This window comes from Gopherus evgoodei, chromosome 13, assembly GCF_007399415.2.
Source record: "Gopherus evgoodei ecotype Sinaloan lineage chromosome 13, rGopEvg1_v1.p, whole genome shotgun sequence".
NCBI classification, from domain to species: Eukaryota; Metazoa; Chordata; order Testudines; family Testudinidae; genus Gopherus; species Gopherus evgoodei.
The window spans coordinates 19,946,436-19,961,953 of NC_044334.1; the positions used below are offsets into that span (position 1 = coordinate 19,946,436).

At 43.9% G+C, this 15,518-nt stretch overlaps 2 protein-coding genes across 5 annotated transcripts in view; both read left to right on the forward strand.

The window, feature by feature from the left end:
- LOC115660789 (glutathione S-transferase theta-1-like) overlaps positions 1–4,261 on the forward strand; it is a 25,267-nt gene extending 21,006 nt beyond the window's left edge. The window contains exon 7 of one of the 2 annotated variants that reach the window (XM_030582489.1): positions 3,568–4,261. The gene's annotated coding sequence lies outside the window, so the exon portion shown is untranslated. The remainder of the gene's footprint in view (positions 1–3,567) is intronic. The other variant, XM_030582490.1, reaches the window with a different exon arrangement.
- Positions 3,702–15,518, forward strand: part of LOC115660788 (glutathione S-transferase theta-1-like) — a 25,301-nt gene continuing 13,484 nt past the window's right edge. The window contains exons 1-3 of one of the 3 annotated variants that reach the window (XM_030582486.1): positions 3,702–3,788; positions 9,028–9,147; positions 11,222–11,278. In XM_030582486.1, coding sequence (XP_030438346.1) covers positions 3,770–3,788; positions 9,028–9,147; positions 11,222–11,278 — 196 coding nt within the window. In that variant the 5' untranslated portion in view covers positions 3,702–3,769. The remainder of the gene's footprint in view (positions 3,789–9,027; positions 9,148–11,221; positions 11,279–15,518) is intronic. The other 2 variants (XM_030582487.1, XM_030582488.1) reach the window with 2 other exon arrangements.

Here is a 15,518-nt window from a genome sequence, read left to right on the forward strand (position 1 = left end):
CTGCTTCCCCCTTCCCAGCCCCATGTACTTTCCAGTTCCCTTTCAACATCTGACAAGCCATATGAATGCTGCCCAGTATAAATGCATCACCTCCCTGTGGCCAGGAACAGGTGGGTGATGGGTTTGATACACGGTATTCATCTTGTATTGCTGTCTTTTTCTGACTCAGTGATGGTTGTGATATATTGTGTGGGTTGTTTTTTTTTTCTTGCTCCCCTCATTAGGCAGTTTTTCTTCCTCACTGGTTAGGGGAAATCTCTGCCTACTCTGATTGCCTTGAGGAAGTTGTGACGGGTTGGATCACAGAACCCCCCTAGGGAGCTGCCACCCAATGTGCCAAGACTATCTCTGCTCCTGCTTTTCCTGCCAGCTCGGGACCCCAGCACCCTGTCTTGCTGATCCAGACACACCTGCCTGCTCCACCAAAGACCCCGAGTCTGAATTACTTGCCCCATAGTTGCAGGCTTCACTGAAAACAGCTCACGGAAGTGTTCCTGTCTTTAACACTCAGATGCCCAACTTCCAACGGGGTCTAAACCCAAATAAATCCGTTTTAACCTGTATAAAGCTTATGCAAGGTAAACTCATAAATTGTTTGCCCTCTATAACACTGATAGAGAGAGATGCATGGCTGTTCACTCCCCCAGGTATTAATACATACTCTGGGTCAGTTAGTAAGTAAAAAGTGATTTTATTAAATACAGAAAGAAGGATTTAAGTGGTTCCAAGTAGTAACAGACAGAACAAAGTAAGTCACCAAGCAAAATAAAATAAAACGTGTGAATCTATGTCTAATCAAACTGAATACAGATAATCTCACCCTCAGAGATGCTTAGTAAGTTTTTTCCTCAGACTGGACACCTTCCAGGCCTAGGCACAATTTTTTCCCTGGTACAGTTCTTGTTCCAGCTCAGGTTATAGCTAGGGAATTTTTCATGATGGCTCCTCATGCTTTGTTCTGTTCCACCCCTTTATATATCTTTTGCATAAGGCGGAAATCCTTTGTCCCTCTCTGGATTCCCACCCCCTCCTTCTCAATGGAAAGACACCAGGTTAAAGATGGATTTCAGTTTAGGTGATATGATCACATGTCACTGCAAGACTTCATTGCCCACTTGCCAGCACACATGTATACAGGAAGACTTACAGGTAAAACACATCCATCTGCAGACAATTGTCCTGATTAATGGGAGTCATCAAGATTCTAAACCACCAGTAACGGCCAACACTTTGCATAATTACAATAAACCCTCAGAGTTATATTTTATATTTCTAGTTTCAGATACAAGAGTGATACGTTTATAGAAATAGGATGAACACACTCAGTAGATTATAGGCTTTGTAATGATACCTTACAAGAGACCTTTTGCATAAAGCGTATTGTAGTTACATTATATGCATCCATTAGCATATTTTTATAAAACCATATAGACTGCAACATCACAGAAGTATCTTTTCAGCCCTTCATTATGTTCTGGATAGTGATGCAGAAAATGTGTATAATGTCTCCTTGTTTTCGCTCATTACACAATGGCTCCCCATTGTGATTCCAGGGGGTCTCCCAGTCTTCATTTCCAATCTGGGATCACAGATTCTGCATTTGGTAAACATCTACCTGCATTTTACTTATCACATTCCAAGGTATCTGCTAGACCAAAGAATGTAGGTTGTGTTTTTAGCTCTTCTTCCCACGAGGCAGATGTTGTCTCCTTAGGGCTAGAATCTTGACCACGGGGATAAGCAACAACATGTCTGGGGAATGTTTTCAGCACATCCATGGAGCTTTCTAGAGTCAGTGGATAAACTAGGTACTGAGGTACCAATGTTGATGGGGAAGTAAGTATAAAACCATACATAGAGACCATGATAATCTGAACCTCAGATGAACAGAAGAGTATCTGAAGGTTACATATGTCTTCAATACACACACATTACATCTGACATCTGACCTGTAAATACAGATCTAGATGGTGAATTCTTCATGGCTGATTGAAGCATAAACCATTCAGTGCTGAAGTTTGACTAGCAACATGCACAGAAGTCCTGGAGCTCACATGCTGCTGGCCAACACGGTGGGAAACAGCCTTTGGGAAACTGCCTGGTTTTCTATGCTGGGCAGCTTTGAGGTCTGCACTCAGCATGAGAAGCTGTCAAAGCTTTGTGAATCAGCTTCCCACAGTCATCCAAAGGCTACTGCTGTCTCCTGAGCCTTTTGCATAATCAATTTTGCTGTATTCTTTTTCTGTAATTTCAAGCCACTAAAATGCTTTATATGAAGGGAAAGTCTGTCAGTCGGCCCTGAAAATAGGCAGGCTTGGTATGTCCATGGGAGAGTTAATAAAAAACATGGCCAGCTATATGCAGGCCTAAGATAAGTAGATGTAATCCTCATTGACTCCCATGGGAGTTCTGCCTGCTTCCACCAGGGCTGAACTGGTCTGAAATATGCCCTGAATCTTCACACTCCTTCTTGAGCATTATTCATGTTTCAAATAGGGAAGCTTATCTCACAAGTGTGGTGGTTAATGCTGCTGCATAGGAGGTTACTCTATGTAGAAAAGAGGCGTGGATTTATTTTTGATCAAGCTTTTGAGTTTGGTCTTCTACACCTTGGTAACGGAGTGGGAGCGTGCTGCTTTGACCAAAGTCTCATTTCTCTGCAGCTTCTCCTCTGAGGCATTGTTACTCAGAGCCCCAAATGACTCCTCTCCAGGTGACTAATGGCGCTGTCAACCAATTAGTGGGGAAAGGCTTATGATTCAGCAGTTCTGCCCAACAAACTTTGTCAGACAAGAGCTCCTAGGAATGAATTTGCTTCAACATTTACATACTGTAAATATTGGAGATTTGCTCCACAAGGCAATGTCTTCCCTGTACGGTGCCTACAAAACACAAACCAGAAACTTCTCCAGCAGCTCAGATTTCTGGGTGGGTCATTTCTAAATATTAAATAGATGGCACTTAGGATAGGTCAGAAGCTCACCTCCAGGCTGGCAGTGACATCCTCCCATTCCCCTCCTCTAGCTGACACAAGTAGCAGTGCTGACTGTCTCTGGAGTTACTCACTGTGATGTGGACAGGCTGTCATACCATCTGCAGGTGGAAGGTGGGAAAAAAACTGGTGTCTGAATTTGTTAATCTTGGAAAAGGTGCATGTTACTGTGTCATCTGATACATTTATTAAATTTCAATATGCCCAAATGCACACGGTGATCAGGTGCATCACAGTGCCTGAAAATCCAGCCAAGACTACTAGACTTCTAGCACTGTGGAGGAACATAGTTCCAGTCCCCTTTGATCATAAAACAGCTGTCATTACCCTGGGAGATGGGCACAGAAATCCAGTTCAGGTGCTTCTTATTGCAGGTGAGAGAAAAGGCTGAGAGTGTCATCCTCCAGCTTTTAGCAACTCCCTTACCGAATTCTTTTCCTACCTGTGGCAATCACAGGTAAATCCCAGTCAGTACTCTTGCACTTGCCAAGAATGGATTCTGCTGTGTAAGTGGTGAATTCCCTTACCAAAGTTTCACCCAAGCATTTCACAACTACATATGTCTCTCTCTGCAGCTCATAGCAATTGGTTATAACATCTTTGAGGACATGCCCAAGCTGGTGGAGTGGCACAATCGAGTGGAGAAAACTGTGGGGAAGGAGCTTTTCCAGGAAGCACATAAAGTGATCCTGAATTTCCAAGATTTGAACAGCATGCTGACTGAGCCACAACTAAAAGAACAAATGAAACCTAGGCTGCTGAAGATGGTGGCCTGAAATGTTTATTTTAAAAAATGGTAACAGTACATTTCTTTCTTTTGCATCTTCTAGTTTCCTAGCTCTATGTGTGGCTGCTCTTAGCTGTGAGGGAAGAACTCCACATCATATGGGAAAAGAAACACTTCCATGGCCCATCTCTCTCTGCTCAGCTACAGAAACTGAGGAAGAGTCTTAAAATGTAGCTGTAATTCCAAAAAATGGTGCTGTAAAAGGGGTGGGTTCATTGTTTACTGCCTTGAAAGTGACTCCAGACCAAATTGCTCGGAAGACTCTTGCAGATAGACTAGTTTACAGCAATCCCTGTTCCTCCTAGAAAATGCAGAGCAGGAATCCTAGCAACCTGTGTATATCAAAATAAACAAAAACTATGGAGATTGTTTCCAACTGTAATTCAACCTTGTGCTCAGAGCCCTAAAGCTTTTTCATACTGCTATGTAACAGTCATATGTGTGATAAATAAAAAGGCAGCAAATCATGTGATTTCCTTTCATTGAGATTCTTGTGACTCTTTCAGAGGATCTAAGTGTGAAATATAAGCCTTCAGCAATTGCAGTAAACTTAAGGGGATGCTAGGGACTGAGGTAGATTTGATTATGGATGACTTTACTTTTCATTGGCTCACCTGCTCTGACTTTGGGGTGTGCAGAAGGATACTTCCCAGTAACTCAAATGCTCCAAATATAATCATATCCACACTCCAGGAATCACACAAGCTGCAGCTCCATTCCAGAGCAGAGAACAATCAGTGGCTCAAGGCACATGCTTGTGTCCATTCTGGACTCCCTCAGTTCTTTTTTCCTTGCAGGGAATCTTAAACCTCAGAGAACTGGGGAAAAGGGTTGGTGACTGTGGCTCTGCAGAGGTAATATATTCAGAGAAGTACAGGTTTTAGTGAGCAAGCTTTCTTCATGCCCCCAAAATGACTCTGCAGATCTCCGCTCCAGGACATCACCAAGCAGTGGTAATTGACCCAGAAGATGGGCATGGGGGTATATTGATCTCTAGAAATGAGCTTCTTCTGAAGCTCCAACATAGTAAGAATAATGCTGAATTAAAGGTATGGACTGAGCTCTCCATAGCAGCTTTATCAGTTCCTGCCAAGGTAGGGTTGGCAATTGTCTAATCTCACAAACCCAAACACTCATCCCCTGTCCCGCTCCTGCCCTTTCTCTGAGGCCCCATCCCCTGCTCACTCCACTTGGGGGTAGGGGGTTGGGGTGCAGGACGGTGTGCAGGCTCTGGGATAGGGATGGGCCAAGGGGTTTGTAGTATGGAAGAGGGCTCCAGGCTGAGCCTGGACAGTGGTGGAGTGCGGGAAGGGGTGAGGTGTGCGGGCTCTGGGAGGGAGTTTGGGTGCAGGAGGCTCAGGTCTGAGACAGGGGGTTGGGATGCAGGTTCCGGCCAGGCAGTGCGTACCTCAGGTGGCTCCAGTGATTAGGACACTAACCTGGCTCCTAGGCTCAGGGGCAGCCAGATGGCTATGCGTGAAGCCCTTGCCTATAGGAACCACACCCACAGCTCTCATTGGCTGCAGTTCCTGGCCAATGGAAGCTGTGGAGTCAGCACTCAGGGCAAGGGCAGTGCGCAGAGACCCCGGGCTGCCCCTGCACCTAGGAACCAGAGGGTCATGCTGGCCATTCCAGGAGCTACACGGAAGCCAGGCACATAAAGAGCCTGCCTTAGCCTCGCTGCACCACTGACTGGACTTTTAGCGGCCTAAAATCTCCCTGATTGGCTTCAGTAGTGGGAAATCAAGCCCAATTCCAGGAGACTTTGGCCAATCCGGGAGGGTTGTCAACCCTAGGCCAAGGATACATTATAAATACAAGTCAATGAGGAGGTCAACAAACATGGACATAGTGTATTTGGATTTTCAGAAAGACTTTGACAAGGTCCATCACCAAAGGCTCTTAAGTAAAGTAGGTAGTCATGGGACAAGAGGGAAAGTCCTCTCATAGATCAGTAACTGGTTAAAAGATAGGAAACAAAGGATAGGAATAAATGGCCAATTTTCATAGTGAAGAGAGGTAAGTAGCAGGGTTCCCCAAGGATCTGTACTGGGACCAGTGCTGTTCAACATACTCATAAATGACCTGGAGAAAGGGGTAAACATTGAGGTGGCAATTTGCAGATGATACAAAATTACTCAAAATAGTTAAGACGAAAGCTGACAGTGATGATTTACAAAGGGATCTCACAAAACTGGGTGACTGGGCCACAAAATGGAAGATAAAATTCAATGTTGATTAATACAAAGTAATGCACATTGGAAAACAAAAATCCCAACTACCTATACAAAATTATGGGGTCTAAATTAGCTGTTACCGCTCAAGAAAGAGATCTTGGAGTCATGGTGGATGGTCCTCTGAAAACATCTGCTCAATGTGAAGTGGCAGTCAAAAAAACTAACATAATGTTAAGAACCATTAGGAAAGGGAATAAATAATAAACAGAAAATGTCATAACGCCACTGTGTAAATCCATGGTATGCCCACACCTTGAATACTGTGCGCAGTTCTGGTCGCCCCATATGAAAAAAATATATATATTAGAATTGGAAAAAGTACAGAGAAGGGCAACAAAAATTATTAGAGGTATGGAACTGCTTCCATATGAGGAGAGATTAAAAAGATTTGAGCTGTTCAGCTTAGAATAGAGAGGACTGGGGAAGATATGATAGAGGTCCATAAAATCATGAATGGTGTGAAGACAGTAAATAAGGAAATGTTATTTATCCTTTCACATAACACAAGAACCAGGGGTCACCCAATGAAATTAATAAGCAGCAGGTTTAAAATAAATGTAAAGAAGTACTTCACACAAGGCACAGTCAACCTATGGAACTCATTGCCAGGGGATACTGTGAAAGCCAAAAGGATAACTATTTCAAAAAAAGAATTAGAGAAGTTTATAGAGGATAGGTCCAGCAAGTGCTATTAGCCAAAATGGTCAGAGGCACAACTCCATGCTTTGGTTGTCCCTAAACCCCTGATTGTCAGAAGATGGCACTGGATGACAGGAGATGGATCACTTGATAAATTGCCCTGTTCTGTTTATTCCCTCTGAAGCATCTGGCACCGATCACTGTTAGAAGACAGGATACTAGGTTAGACTGATCATTGCTCTGACCCAGTATGGCTATTCTTATTTTCCTACCTCACAGTTTTCGGACAGTTCCAAAATTTCTGTCACCTGGTCTCATTTCGCTGTGCTGCTGCTAGATGGCCAACTCCTCCTCCTGTTGTGCTAAAGAAAAAAGCTGCTTGGTAGTGCCTCCAGTGAGACAAAGGATTAACTGCCCTAAAGCAGTTGCTACCACACTTTAACTCACAAATAATTCAAACTCTCACAAGCAAACAAATTAAAAACAATAACTATATACTTTATGTAATGATTTGATTAAAGAGAAATATACAATCAGTAAAAATATTAAATTATTAAACTGATTAGAGATATTAATAATGCTTTTTAATTACTAAAGGTTTTGCCAGCAAGCATACTAGTTCACATGACCACATGCTCCCCCAAAGTTCCTAAACAAAGTGTCTCCCCACTCAGTTCTGTCTGTCCTGCCTGTCTCAGGTACCCAGGTGATGCATGTGGAGACACATTGCAGGCCTGTAATTTGATGCTGTTAGAAATACACTTTATTATACTGGGAACTGGCAGTGCAGGTCTTGATGATCCAGGTAAATGAAAGCCCTTTAATGTACCTTAATCATGCAAGATTAAACCCTAACTACTCAACTATAATGTCATTGTTCTCCATCCTGTGCTTAGTTCACTAATCTGAAATGTCTTTTATGTCATTGAGCTCTCTCTCCTGAGAGCAAAGACCACAATGGCTGCTTGGCAGTGGAGCAGTCTCAGTTGCAGACAGCCATCTGGAAGGAAACTTTCCGGAGCTCTGATGCCACCACTGACTCCTTGGGCAGCATGGCTTCACAAAGCTACAGATCAGTCTGGGATCTCACCCCTAAACACCAAGGGCCTGTGACAGCGGATTTCTTAGGTCCCAAAGGCCAGTCCTAGACAACTGTAGGGGGGAATTTATTTATCTTATGTACTCATATATTCCCCATTACTGTAGTATCTGAGTGCCTAACAATTGTTAATGATAGGTAAGTATTATTATCCCCATTTTATAGATGGGGAGCTGAGGCAAGGAGAGACTAAGGATGGGATTTACAAAGGTATTTAGGTGCCTCACTCCCACCTAACTGACTTGCTCATGGTCACACAAGAAGTCTGTGATGGAGCAGGGACTTGGACCCAGGTCTCCCAAATCCTAGCCTCTCTCCCAACCCATTGTCTCCTATTGGTTACTGAGTTTGCTGAACTAACTGGTTTGCAGTTGCTTTTGATCAATGACCTGGTGCTGCTTTCCCCGAGGGGATGGAAAAACAGCAAATAATCAAAGGGTTACAGAGACTTCAGAGATTAGAGCAGTTAGAAATAATAATGAGACTTCATGCTGAATTGAGTGAAGGTTCCTTTTCAGGGACAATGTCAACGTGGTAGTTGTTGGGAGCTGGCACTATTCTAATAGGAATAGGAACTGCTACACTGGAGCAAACCAGTGGTTCATCTGGTCCAGTATTCTGTTCCTGGCAGTGGCTAATACCAGATGATTCAGAGGAAAGTACATGAGCCCCACAGTTATGGAAGAACCTATCCCTAAGAGAAAAGTCTTCCTAACTCCATGCAGTTAATTAATTATTATTATTTATTTGTATTGTGTGATCAGCCACTGTATTGTCCGATGCATTGTGCATAGATGTCATGAAAAGTTAGTGCTTGCCCCAGAGACCTTCCAGTCTATAATGAGAGACACATGGGATAAAACAAACAGGTGGGAGATTACAAGGTAGCAGTGATCTGGATAACAAGCAGTGGTCACAATATGCCAGCTGCTTAACCAGTTAGTGGTTGGCCTGAAGATGAAGGTTTATTGATATTCCTGGTACTTTGCTACCCCAAGTAACCTAACGGTGACTGTTCTCAGTATTATATGTATAAATGTCTAATCCTTTTCTGAATGAGAGGGAAAGTTACCACCCACCTACTGAAGTCCCTGCCCCATCTACCTCCCCTGGAGGAACACGTGGCACTCCAGGGAAAGGGCTTTCCTTATTGGTTCAAAGTTAAGCCACTGTCTGCCTTGGAGAGAAATTTCTGTCTGCCCTGTCTGTTGCTGCTGTCAAAGCCACATTAAGACAAGCCTCTCTCTCTCTCACTGTTGTTCCTTGTGCCCAGCAGGAAGAATGGGGCTGGAGCTCTACCTGGATCTGCTTTCCCAGCCCTGCCGAGCGGTCTACATCTTCGCAAAGAAGAACAACATCCCCTTTGAGTTCAAGCATGTGGAGCTGTTCAAAGGTCAGTGATGGGAGCTGAGCCTTTTTACCACTCTGTATCATATCCCCCCTTGGGGGCTGAGCCTGGTTAGCACCTGTCCATGAGGAACTGAGTCGAATTACACTTCCTGCACTTGTGGAGAGGGTGCTATATTACCCATTTCCTCAAGCCCTAAGGAACTGTGGTGTGTTTCCTTCTCCTCCCATCCCCTGCCCAGGATTTCTGTGCATTTCCTTTCCTCCTTTAAGGACTTTTCTATAGTGGGATTGTATCAAAATAGTTATTCTGGGTTGATTATAATTTTGGTATCAGTTCTTGTATGGACATGCTTATTCTGGAATAGGAGGGTCCACATAGAGGCTCATACAAAAATAACTTTTCTGGAATATTCCAGAATAGAAATTTTGGTAAATTTCCAGGTAGAAAACCCCTTATTATTCTGTTCATAACAGACTTTACAGAAGTTAGTGAAAGAAGAGCAATGCAAAGTGTGGGAGCCTTTTCCGCTGAGAGGGAGTCTGAGTGGGATAGGGAAGTCTGGAGACAGGTGTTACAAGGCCTGGATGCTGGAAAGCTGAGTTCAAATCTTGGGATCTTTCCTACTGGGAAGGGAGTTAGAGTTAGAGGGGGCCAGGAGTTTGTGGGAGATGAGAAGTCTGTCTGTTTGTGGGGAGGTAGTTTTTCCTGTGTGGAATGCGGTGCAGAGGGGAGATAGGAATTGGGATAACCTGTGTGTAGCAGTCAGTTTTTCTTGGGGGTGGGGTAGGAAGATGGGAGTAATAGAGGTTTTAGGAAAAGGATTAGAAAGTTTATGAGGAGGCTGGACTTTTGTAGATAGCATGGGCTTTACTTGGGATGGGAAGAAAATAAGCCCTATTTAAGGACCTCCTAGTATTTAAGGCTTTTTTCCTTTTGTCCCTCTGGTTTGTGTCATTATGACATTGTGGAGTGCAATCCAGACCAGTCAGGGGTTGTGTCACCCCTGTCCTGCAATTGAGTGTGTCACAATGTTTTGCTGCTGTAGCTCCCACCTAGGCTGCTCACAAATAGCCTTCCAGCATGCAGGTAACACCCTGAATGTCTGTGTATAGCTGCAGCCTGCCAGCCACACATCAGTCCCATTCTGAATTCCATCAGCCTTGGTACCATTTGTAGGGTGACCCCAACACACTCCCAGTCCCAGATTTTCTTCCCAAAATGTGTTCTGCACTGTCCAGCCCCCTCCTGAACTGTCCAAATACATTAGGTCCATTGCTCCTCTAAGGGAATCAATATACAATAGTTTGCTACCCTAAATCGTGTTACCAAACAAGTCACAATACTGGATTAGCTTTGATTAAAGAATAAATTAAGTTTATTTAACTATAAGAAGGAAGATTTTAAATAAGTACAAGTATAAGGCATTAAATCAGAAATGATCACTAGCAAATAAAGATAAAATGCTTCCTAGTACTAAACTTAACAAAATAGGCTTGGTCCATTCTTACCACAAATTTCCAGTAACACTGCTGACCAAGTTTCAGGTCAGGATCTGCTCCCAAGTCCATAGGCTGTTTCATTTGTCTTCTTAGGTGCAAGAGAGAGATGGATAGGGAGAGAACCTGGGATGTTTTTGCCCCTCACTTTTATAGGTCTGTCACCCTTTGAAATGCATTTTCCTGAGAATTACCCCTGTGAGTAAAAGTTCAGGGCTGCTGTGAGAACAGAGACAAGGAATCTAGTGGTGAAAGAGGTTCCCTGCTGTGCTTTGCTAAAATGCAGATTTGCCTTGTCTCCTTCTTGCTGTCTTAAGGGCCTTGTTTCCTACTTATATGTAAATTGAGTTAAACACACATTCTTTTGTTTAAGATAGGCCTGCTTGACCAATTCAAGCTATATGGGTTTGAACTTGTGCCACTGACATCATTCAGGAAGAATTCATAACTTTACATATAATGTTGCTATATACATTTTACCATGAGATTACTGACCAGCAAGCTATTAGTTTTCAAATGATACCTAACAAGGCATATTTTGTACAAAGATCATTACGCTAGTGTGTAGAGTGCGAATGCAGGGTGCATTCGGTCACAGTAATCGACCTGTCTGTTGGCAGATTCCATTCTGGGGATGAAAATGCCAGCTGGCAACAATCCTGGACACTCACACGAAGGTAAGGGTCCTAGTTATAGACACTGTTCTTGCACTACACAAAAGAGACAGAATCCTACAAAAATGAACTGCCTCCCCTTTCTATCAGAGCTTTGGGGGCCCTGAATTGGCCCTCTTCTTCCCCCTGTCACTCCTCGCTCTCTACTTCCCCCATTCCTCCCCCAGTGTCATCTCAGCAGCTTCTTCTCTCCCTGGAATAGGGACTCACAGAGAGTTCCTGCACTGACTTCTCAGCTGACTAATAGGGCTTACAACCAGTTAACAAACAATGCCTGTTGTTCAGCCTGACTAACCATAGGCCTCTCTCCTTTAGAAATGACAACCAAGAACTGTCCCTTGGCATCATGTTATAACAAGATAGTCCCTAGATCTTCTTAAAATGAATTGGCCTCATCTGGATGGAAGGGGGGAAACAAATTGAGCTTTACAGGGCTTTGGCAACATGTGTAACACTGTTTGGTGCCATCTACACAGCAAGAACAAAATTTTCTATGAAGTAGTTGGGGAAATATTGTCTTGTAACATGGCTTTTTGCAGTGTAGACAGGCCTCTTGGGATCCAGCAACCAGAAGATCACTTTGTGTGGCAGGAGTCATACAGCTGGCAATCCTAGACAGTGGTCATTTTGGAAGTACAGGGTGTCTAGTTTTACCTATTCAATTAAATGGGAGCTGTGAACAGGAGGCTGCTTATAACTCAGGAGATTCAATGGTACATCCATGCCAGGGAGTTATGGGCAGTTTCTACAGATACAGCAAATCAGTGTGTTTATATCCATGTGCTGCTTTCTCAGACTAATGGGCTGATTTTCCTTAAAAAACCAATCTCTGCTCATAGGCCTGAAAGGCCTAGATACGAAAGAGCAAATATTGCTGTCCAATCAACAAGCCCTTTTGTTTTCACCAATACCAGTGGAATCCTGTTGTCCCACCAATAAGAGAAGATATATTTGCTTTCTTTTACTTGGTCATCACATTCTTCCCTTTCCAGTTTTGCTCTGTGACCAGAATCTCTGTTGCTTCCTTTTAAGTTTACCCTTCCACAATAAACTGCCACTTAGCTGGAATTCATCACATTATTGATTCATTTTGTAGAATTCTTGCAGGGAAACAAACAACTGTAATGCTAGTGAGCTCAAGTCAGCGGGCTCTCTCCTCTGTCAGTGCTTAATGAGTAAGTAGAGCTTTTGTGATCCCTGAAAGTGGAAACATGCTCTCATAGCCTGTAAAAAATGCTGAGGGAGGGGAGGGAGGGCATAAGAGGGACTATTTTGGAAGAGAACACAGAGGGCAGAGCTCAGAGACAGATGTATGCAGCCTCTTGCTGTCATCCTGCCAGCCAGTGCCCCATGATGCATGGGAGAGACACAAAAGAAGGTAAACCCTGTGAGCAGGTGCACAGCCTAAATGAATCCATTCCACTATTCCAGCCCCTGGAAGCTTTGCTCAGTCTGTTGAGAGAGAGAAGGATTCACTGCTAAGGCAATGGCACTATTTTAACTCCCTACTGTAGGGAGCTAAGGGAGAGGCTATTGTGGTTTGACGAGTGTGCTTCTATTCCTGGGATGCCCAACTGACTCATCTGTATTGTGGCTGCTTTTGTGGCACTGCAGGGAATGCCCTACAGCCATGTCTAGCAAGTTTAGTTGGTTAGTTACAGAGAATCTGCAGGGGAAGGACAGCTTGGGCACTAGACATTGTTGTGTAGAGATACCTTGAATGTCTGCCTGGGAGCGCTATATAGGGCTATGTATTTATCAGAAGCACTCAGCTTGCTTCTGTTTAAACCCCCACAATTGTTTAAAATGACTGTTACTCATTTACTGACTGCAGCTTCCAGCTATGCCCATCTGCCAGCTTTAGGGTGACCATATTTCCCTCTGCCAAATACGGGAGATGTGGTAAAATTACTCGTATCAAGCTAGTCAATGGCAACCAATGAGAACTATGCAGTACAAATGTTCAAATTAACATCAAGTTAACTGAGCCCCTGTTAAAAAGAATACTGCATAGCTGGATTCTTTTTATTTACCTTCTTATCTTTAAGGCTTTACGGTTCATATAGGGAGAGGTGACACACACACACTCCTGTACACCTCTCTCACACAGGGGGGTGACCAAGCAACCCGACCCTCCCTGCCCGGTGCTCTCCACTCTCCCTGCCTGGCTGGGCCCCTGGGACGGACCCGGCTCTCCTGATACCTGGCACCACGTCTTCTGAGGCAACACATGTGGAGAAGCATGCAGTGTCACATGTCCCCTCCCCAGATTTCTGCCAGGGTTCACACCAAATTGTGGCCAGCAGCAGCCTTTTGGCGCTGTGTGGGAGGGAAGAAATGGGAGTTGCTTCCAGCCACAGGGGCGTGGGGGGAAGGGATGACCTGGCCCCTGTTGTTGGAGAGCTCATCTTTTTCCCCCTCTCCCACACTCCCCTGTGGCTGGAAGTAGCTTGTCCCTTCCTGCCTGCACAGCGTCACAAGGAAGCTAATACCTGCAGGCTTCTGCTGGACACCAATATAACCCACTGCCTCCTGTCCCCCGGTTACAGCACAGGCAGGAAGGGGTTAAGCTGTAAGGATGCATTGTGCACCAGGACCCAGGGAACCTGACTTCAGGGGCTTCAGTGAAGCCAGCCAGACAGGTGGCTCAGCAGGGGAGGCTTAAATACCGGACTATCCCTTTAAAAACAATACATCTGGTCACCCTAGTCTGCTTTGAAACTAAAAAGAAGTGAAGTTCTCAGAAATATGAATTGTGGGCGAATGGCTGGCCATGACAAATGGATTGATTTTTCTCTTTTCTTTATAACGTATTACCCAGTTTGCTCTTTTTCCTTTGTCCAATAAACTTCCTTTCCCCTAACACGTTATACCTAATCAGTTTCTTGATTCCATGGACAACTGTGTATACTACCTATTGAAATTGCTCTCTGAGGCAGGGCAGCCATCCTTGTGTACATAACTCCAAGAGAGCTGGAGGTGCTATTTAGAAATCATTATTTACTTGCAGAAGATCCAGTTCCCATTCAAAAGATGACTCCGCAAGTCAGGTCAACACCATGTGACCTGTGAACAGGCTTCTCACATATACTGGCCAGCACAGCCTAGTAGAATAGGGGCTACACTGTTATCTCTGCTAAACTGCAAATATAAAGATCAGTCATAATAATTATCATAATAAATAAATAAAATAAAGCATTAATCCCACTGAAGCAATGTGAAACCAGCGCTGGCATTAAGACTTTTATTTGCAAACCTGAATGGCTCAGTGCATAGCCCTGTGACAGAAATCTCAGCAAGGCTGAGCCATCAAGCAACAAAAAAAATCAGATGTAATTTCTCATTTGTGACAATGGCAGCATGAGAGCTTCCTGTAAGAGACTCTGAACCAGTCTCCAAGCTGCTTTAATAACTTAATAGTTCCATCAAGGGCACTAATTTTGAGTTCTTAATAGGACTGTTAATTATTAAAGCAGCTTGGAAGCTGGTTCAGAGTATTACACATGGAGCTCTCCTGCAGCCACTGTGATAAAGGACATCATCACTCAGTTGTTGGCTGCCTCTAACAATAGGCTCAGACACCGGGGTTAACTAACTTAAAAGTGTATATATAAATTCTCGGTGCATTTGCTTTGAAAGGTGTTTGTTACCTTGTGAATTTTAGACTGCTGGGAAACATGGATGCTGTTTCCCTTTAACCTAACACAATGATGAAACTACTGTCCAAGATGCACATGCTGATTCCCACATACAGAATCCCCACATTCTGGGATCTTTTGTCTCACTAACAGTGGACAACTAAATCCTCATGGAGACAACTCCCTACAACCTGCTCTGTCTGTTATAGAATCCAAAAGCCAAACCTAACTCTGCAGAGAGGTTAGTCTGTCAACAGAGCTCAAAGTATTGGAGATAATGACCCTTGCCCTTGTACTTTGCCTCAGGGCTGTTCTTTTCTTTGGAAATTTGTTTGAGCCTCTCAGTTAACAGATTTGTTTAATGTTAGTGACTATTTGGGGTGGTGAGAGGTGCTAGAATGAGACTCCCAAAGAAATCCCCCTTCTGCACAGGATAGCTACAAGCAGCTGCAGTGCAGGTCTCACCATGCAGCCTTACTACTGTGCCTCAACCCTGTTCTGCTGGTCTTCACTTTCCTTGGCTGATTCCAGTATTGCTGACCTCAAGTGCCATGAGTCAGACTGTAAAAAAAAAAATCACTTTTTTTTTTAAAGGTGATAGTGTG